At 54.8% G+C, this 6,809-nt stretch overlaps 1 protein-coding gene across 1 annotated transcript in view; it reads right to left on the reverse strand.

Moving 5' to 3' along the window:
* Window positions 1-2,812, reverse strand: part of MAML2 (mastermind like transcriptional coactivator 2) — a 209,714-nt gene extending 206,902 nt beyond the window's left edge. The window contains exon 1 of the mRNA XM_052670909.1: window positions 1,862-2,812. Coding sequence (XP_052526869.1) covers window positions 1,862-2,287 — 426 coding nt within the window. The 5' untranslated portion in view covers window positions 2,288-2,812. The remainder of the gene's footprint in view (window positions 1-1,861) is intronic.
* Between the last annotated feature and the right edge of the window lie 3,997 nt (window positions 2,813-6,809).

Genomic DNA, 6,809 nt, shown 5'->3' on the forward strand with positions numbered 1-6,809 from the left:
AGGCTTCCACCGGATTTCCCCTTCAGAAACAACCCGCAGAGGATGGATCCTGTAGCCTCATAGATGTCCCTTCCCCATCTATTTATGGGCTCACTCTGTCTCATCCTTCCTGTTGCAAGTGCCCTCGGGATACCTGGTAGAGCACATTTCTCCTCCAGCTACAGGCAGAACAAAAGCAACATCCCACCATTTCCGGCCCTTTGCTGCTCTCTGACTTTTCGAGACGAGGAACACAATGCTGGGCTACCTGGTGGATGCCCCTCGACCATCTGAATTCATCCTATTCAGTCAAACTTAACAAAGTGTTCTAAGGAGTGCTGAGAACACGTGCCTTCATTACATGGAGTTGTGACTTAGAGCCAAAGCCTTTCTCTGCTCCTCAGCGAGGCAGCCCTACAAAGCAGCCGTGAGAAACTGCTGCGTGGAGCAGTGGGATGCGCAGTGACAGCATCAGTGCGGAGCAGCTCCATGAGCCAGCCGTTCTGCAGTGCCGAAGCGTGGCTCAGCGCCCCATCGTCACGCTGGGTGAAGTCACACACCTTGTCAGCAGGATTACTGAATGCAAGCATGTAAAATGAGGGGTGCTTCAGCAGAGCCTTCCTTCATCAGATACATGCAGAACGGCACAAGGGCTGTGCTGGCATCATCATCTGGCAAAGAGTGGGGTAACAAGCCCTCTAAGAAACAGAGGCAGCCCTTCTGGTTGCTGAAAAGATGAAAACCTGTACGTGTTTTCTTTGGGGCTGTTTCACTTAGCAGTTTCAAGCAGCTGCCTTCAGCTCTTTCATAATAATAGTAACAGATAGTAAAAAACAATAAAAAGAACAACACACAGGCCTGTTGCCTGACTTCAGAAAAAGGAGTTTTCTGGGACACACATTGTTATGCAAAAGCCTTATTGTTTTTTTCTTCCTGTAAGACAAGTGCAAAGCATTTCATTAATATGCACTGGAAAAATAAGATAACGGCCTTCTTGATTGTGACAAGGAACGCAAGGAGATGCAATCTGTACACCAGAGTCAGGTGGAAGCACCCTGGCTCCCCTTGGACAAAATGTTATAGCGTTGGCACTGACGTCACCACCCCACTCAAGGCAGCAAAAGGGGCGAAAGTAACCACGGAGATCCCTGGTTAGGATCGGTCAGAAACTCAGAAGGACAGGTTCAAGGTAGGGAGCAGCCTATGTTGGGCTGCTCACACATCAGCCTCATGCCTGTTGGGGCTCTGAGCGCTTCACGGGTGCCCAGGACGGGCTGGGACACAGCGCAGCTCATCCTACAGCAACAGGAGATGGGGCTGAGACACATCCAGAGCAACTTCCATTTGGAAAAGGTCAGTGCGTTGTCTGCAACCTGGAGAACCCTTGTAACTCGGTGGCTGTAGGGCACCGCCATGAGCTCTGCCCACCTCAGAGGTAATGAGGTTAAAGGACACACTCAGATGCTCAGCCTGTCTAATGTGAGGCATAAATGTTGATGGAGCCAACGCGAACGCAGCAGCCAAGCGCTGCCCCACTGGCACACAGCTGCCCTGGCCGCCTCCGGCTGCCCGACGCCCTGGGACGGAGCTGGGCACGGAGCTCGGCACGGAGCTCAGACCGCGTTTTCACATCGCTGGAGTCTGGGCGTGGAGCTGCTGGGGCTGCCTCTGGCACCACACGCCGGGCTACAGCCCCCACAGTCCCAACTCCAGGAACGCGGGACGCCTTTCTCCAGGCCCCCACCCCTCATCCCTCGCCTCAAGCTGCGGGGCACGCCGGGCCCAGCCCCACCTTCGCGCCTCGCCCGAGGGCCGGCGGGGGCTCGGGGTCCGGGGGTCCGCCGAGAGCCGCCTCCCGCCGGTAGGGGGCGCTGTGACTCACCGCCAGCAGGGCCGAGGCGCGCTGCTCCCCCGCCGGCTGCTCCCCGTTGATGCCGCCGTTGCTGAGGAGGTGCTGGTGGTAGTCCGGGGGCGCGGCGGCGGCGGCGGCGGCGGCCGGGGCGGCCGCGCCGCCTCCTCCTCCTCCCGCTGTTCCCGCGGCCGCTTTGGGGTGCTTGGCGGCCTTGCGGGCTCCCTGCCCCTGCTGCACGAGGTGGAGGAGCTGCAAGGTGCTCTCCCGCTCGCGGTCGGAGCTCTCGGCGCGGCCCCGCTCGTAGCGTCCTTCGCAGCTGAGGTGGTGCTGGCGGCAGACGGCGATGCGGGCCCGCAGCCGCTCCACGATGGCGCTGTGCACGCGGGGCGCCGCCGGGCCCCCCCCCAGCAGCCCGGCCGCCAGCCCCGCGGCCTGGGGGGGAGCCGTGTCGCCCATCGCTCGCTGCCGCTCCTCGGCCCTGCGGACGGGTCCGCTCCGCACTCACTGCCACATGGAGGCGGGGGGGGGTGGGGGGGGGGGTAAGAGGCGGGGGCAGCGGCCCGAGTCCAGGGGAGGGCGGACGGCCCCGCGCCCCCCGCGCACCCCGCCCGGCCCCCGGCGGAGCTCGGGGCTGGAGGGAGGGAGAAGAGGGGGCCGCTACGGCTGTGCCACCATCAGGGTTGGGCAGCCCCAGCCGAGGGGCTCCGGTGGCTGAGGGCTGGGGATGGGAGGGGGGGGGTCCGATAGAGGAAGAAAAATAAAAATCAAAGGAGCCGCTGCCTCCAAAACGAAGCGCCGGGCGGAGGAAGGCTCCCCGGGGAAAGAGTGGGACCGGGCAGGTTTACTGATTTTATTTTATTTTGGGCGCGGGCGGGGGTTATTTCTTGAAGTGGAAATTGATGCGAGGAAAGGAACCGCCGAGCGCCGCCCGGCCCCCCCCGAGGTGTGGTTCGGAGCTCCGCCGGCTTCTCAGCGGTGAAACCCGCGGTCCGTCGTTCCGGGCTGGGATCGGTCCCGGTCTCGGTCCCGTCTTTGTGCTCTAGCTCCACCGCTCCTCTTCGAGCTGCGCCCGTCCGCCGCTGCGGGGTTCCGCGGGGTCCCGGAGCGCTGCCCGCCGCTGTGCGATCGGTTCTCTCGGCCGCTGGGTAAAGCCGAAGCGCTTTCGGTGCTTATTTCTCCCCTTAGCAATAACGAAGCGAACTACAACCCCAGGCAAAGAACTCGCGTACTTTCCCGTAGACTCCCAGACAGCGAACAGTTTCGAGTACAGTTTCAAGAAAAGCACTGGAGACAAAAAAAAAAAAAAAAAAAAAAAAAGAACCGAACCAACAAACACCGAGCCCCTCTTCTGCCAGCGATCACAAGCGGAGAGTTGCACTTACAAACTTGCAGCCTTCTGCCCCCCGAGCAGTCCGGCCGCTTTTCCTTTGTGTTTTTGTATATCCCATCCCCGGCTGCATGCCGCGCTCCCGCCGCCTCCTCCTCCTCCTCCTTCTCCTCCTCCGCCGCCGCCGCAGCCCGCGGCCGTGCCCCGCGGTGCGTGCGGGGCTCTCGGAGCGGGCCCTGCGGGGGCGGGGGGCGGGTGGCGCGGCGACGGCGCCGCCGGGGCCGGGGCGAGCGGCGGAGCCTCCCAGCGGCCGCGCGGGGGACCGGACCGAGGAAATCCCCTTTCGCCGTGCGCTCGCTCCGCCGTACCTGGGTGCCGGGCCTCAGGGCGGTGCGGAGAGCCGCCTGTCGCTCTCCCTCCCTCCCCCGTTGGCCGGAGCTAGCGGCGAGCGCGAGGGAGTTGTGCGATGTACCTCGTCTCTGCCGGCTGGATCGCTCTGGAACGGGCGGTAGAAAAACAAGCGATGCCTTCTCACGCGTTGGGTCGAGGTTGGGATGGAGGAGGTGCGGCCCAGAGCGGAGTCACTTGGGTGTCCGGCACCGGGAAAGCCTCGGGCTCGGCGCTGCTCCTGCCCCGCTCCTCATTGGCACCGAGGGCGGCCGCTGAGAGGTCTGACCCTGCGGGCGGAGTTCTGGAGGTGGGCTGTGTTGGACGGGGGGGGGATCTCCAGAGATCCTTTCCAACCCCTGCGGCTCTTTGCTTCTGTGAGGTGCAGAAATAGCTGGGCCCGGTCAGGTCTGTTAAACCAATGCACGGTTGTGCTGCCAGGTCTGTGTTGCCCGCGTTCTCACACAACGCTCTGAGAATAAAAGTGGCCTCAAGCACAAGGAGACACAGCGCTGATGCAAAACCTCAACTTGGTTCTGCAGGGCGGCCCATCAGAAAAGCTCACACATTCCATCGCAGCGTCCTGGGATCCAGGTCCTCCTGGATACAGAGGACCTGATGCCAACCCTTCAACTTCCAAACTCACAAATCCTTTAAATACTATTGGTGAAATGACACATTTCTTGAAATTCATTCCAAATACACAGTGCTGGGTGTATGGGGGTTATCCTCACACTGTTTGCATGACCCCCATCTCTCCAGGTGCGTTTTCAGGATCTGAGTGTTTATGCAGTGCAGAGTTTATTCCCCAGCCAAAGGACAGGTTTGGGGATGTCCTACGTTCAGAGGAAGGCATTATAGCTAACAGGAAAAAAGGATTTTTTTTTGTCTAACCTTGAACAACTGAGGAAGAGTGGGTTATTATTTGATACGTAATGGTAGCATGCATCTGTCGAGAACAATGAGCTGGCAATGTTGGAAAAAAAAAAAAAGGAGGGGGGGGGGAGAAATTTTGTACAATAACGGACAATGTTACCTTTGCTTTGAGCCCCTCCGGGCTTTTTTTTTTTCACTGCTTATAGCTCGGATGTCTCTGCTGTGCAACAGTGACACAAATCCCGTGCAAAGGAAGCAGGGTTTTACATGATGCCTTGGCTGAGGTCTTCAGCGTTGCATTGAGACTGAAATTGGTGGTGCTGCTCGGGGAGATACAGGGGCAGATGCAGGAGTCCTCGCCCACAAGCTGCTGTAGGGCTCAGAGAACCGTCTTTCAAAACAAAGATTTCTGAGTTGTAACTTTAAGATGTTTAAGATTCACTTTGTTTTGCCAAGCAGCATCTCATGTGTTTTGTGGTTTAATATAGATCGCTGGCAGAGCGAGACAGCTGCTTGCAGGGCTGCGTAGCAAGTCCAATGTACAGCAAATGCTGCCCCTGCTGTCTGAGAGAAGGAAATACCCGAACCCCATCGCTCAGCCATTCAAGTTTTGACCGGGACGCTGCCGAATGTTACCAGCCCCTGGAAAGCAGTACCAGTTCTGAACGGGCTCGTTGCTTTCATAAAATCAGCTGGCTCTTAGCACCATCAGACATCACTTGTGATCGTGTCACATGCTTTCTAATAGAAGCACACATGATGAAACATTAACGTAACAAATCCTGAATAATTGATTCCCCCCCCACCCCTTCCCCCGTCTGCCAACAATAACATGTGGCCTCTTGAAATGCTGTAGTAATCTCACGTGAACTGTCATGCTTGAGTATTTTTCTGTGCGAATTTCCTGCTGCTGTCGAAGCTCTGGGTTTCCTAAGTCAGCACCCTCTCCAAATCGGCAAAGCACTCAATGGTGCTCACCATGGAAGTCCCACTGTGCTGATAACGTTCCAAAAAGTGAAGGAAAAGACCATCATCTACGTCAAAAATCCATGACACTTAAAGAAATTAGTTCTTGCTGAAATCTGGGCACATACTGTGTTCATCTGCGCTTAACAGTCATGTATCAAATGACTTCAGTTGTATTAACCCCACTGAAATGGCACATGCTTAGTTGTAGTGCCGCAGAGAATTCTGCAAACCAGGGCTCTCGCTTTTCAGCCATTGCCACTATTTGCTTTTCAGTGAAGGTTCTTTGCCATTTGGAACGACTGCAGCTACAAGCACACGTAGGCATGCTGAATATACCATACAGCTCGCCTGCAACATCACTAAGCTTCAGAGCAGAGCTCTGGACTGACTGCAGCTGGGTCAGTTTCCTTGCCCTGAAAGTTTGGACCCGAGGCTCATGTGTTATCGCACTGTGAACTGTACAAAAGCCATCTTCAACACACTTGGGTTTTTAATCAAGAATCTAATCCCCAGAGAAATCTAAAGAAACTGTGCCTACATCTTATAAATAGCAGGGGAAAGAAAAAAGCACACAACAAAAACACATCATCCCGTATCACCTAGAAAAGGACCACAATTCATGTAAACTAAACAGGAACATTTATAGAACGAAGAGGGTTCCTTCAACACCACTTCACATGCTCCTCATGCTATCCCTTGGCTGTTCAGTCATGTTTTCCTACATTCTTTTGTCTGGTCTCTAAATTCAGGTTAGAAACAGATATTTTTTATTTCTCAGAGCAGAATCAGCAAGCTAACTTTTTAAAGTGCACTTCATGCTGGCTGTTTCTCTTGGAGTAGCACTGTATTTGCATGCGTTTATCTAACACACCCACTCTGTTTATCCAGGAAGACTTAAAGAAGGATAAAACTACAAGCCTTTATTTATCCAAATAATAGTAAACTAGAAGAGCTAAGCATGGGAATTGCCTGTAATTCCCTGCTGAGCTACTAGAAATAGCTGCTTTTGGGAAACAGGAGATGCTTTCACCATGTTTAAGAAATACAGTATCAGCTATCTCCTGTTAGCAAAGTTTGCCATCCTGTTTGATTCACAAATGACTTTATTTCTGAAAAGAGAGGGACAAAGGGAGAAGAAACTTCATACTTCCCTGCCAGTATTGGACATAGAATACACACCTTCTCTCTTAGAAGTACATTGTGTTTGGCAGGCTGATCCTATGCATAAATATAAGGTGTGCAATTTTATCATTATCATAGTCCCAGGCCACAGAACTTCAACTAGAGCAGATGATTGAAACCCTACAGAAACTAAAGCAATTTCCAAGTATGATCATTAATCACCTGCTCCGGTTCTAATCACACACTGATCTCTCCTCATTGTTGCATTAAGACAGGCACTTTATCTTAATTAGAGCT

This window comes from Tympanuchus pallidicinctus, unplaced genomic scaffold, assembly GCF_026119805.1.
Source record: "Tympanuchus pallidicinctus isolate F22 unplaced genomic scaffold, pur_lepc_1.0 scaffold11, whole genome shotgun sequence".
Classification (NCBI taxonomy): domain Eukaryota; kingdom Metazoa; phylum Chordata; class Aves; order Galliformes; family Phasianidae; genus Tympanuchus; species Tympanuchus pallidicinctus.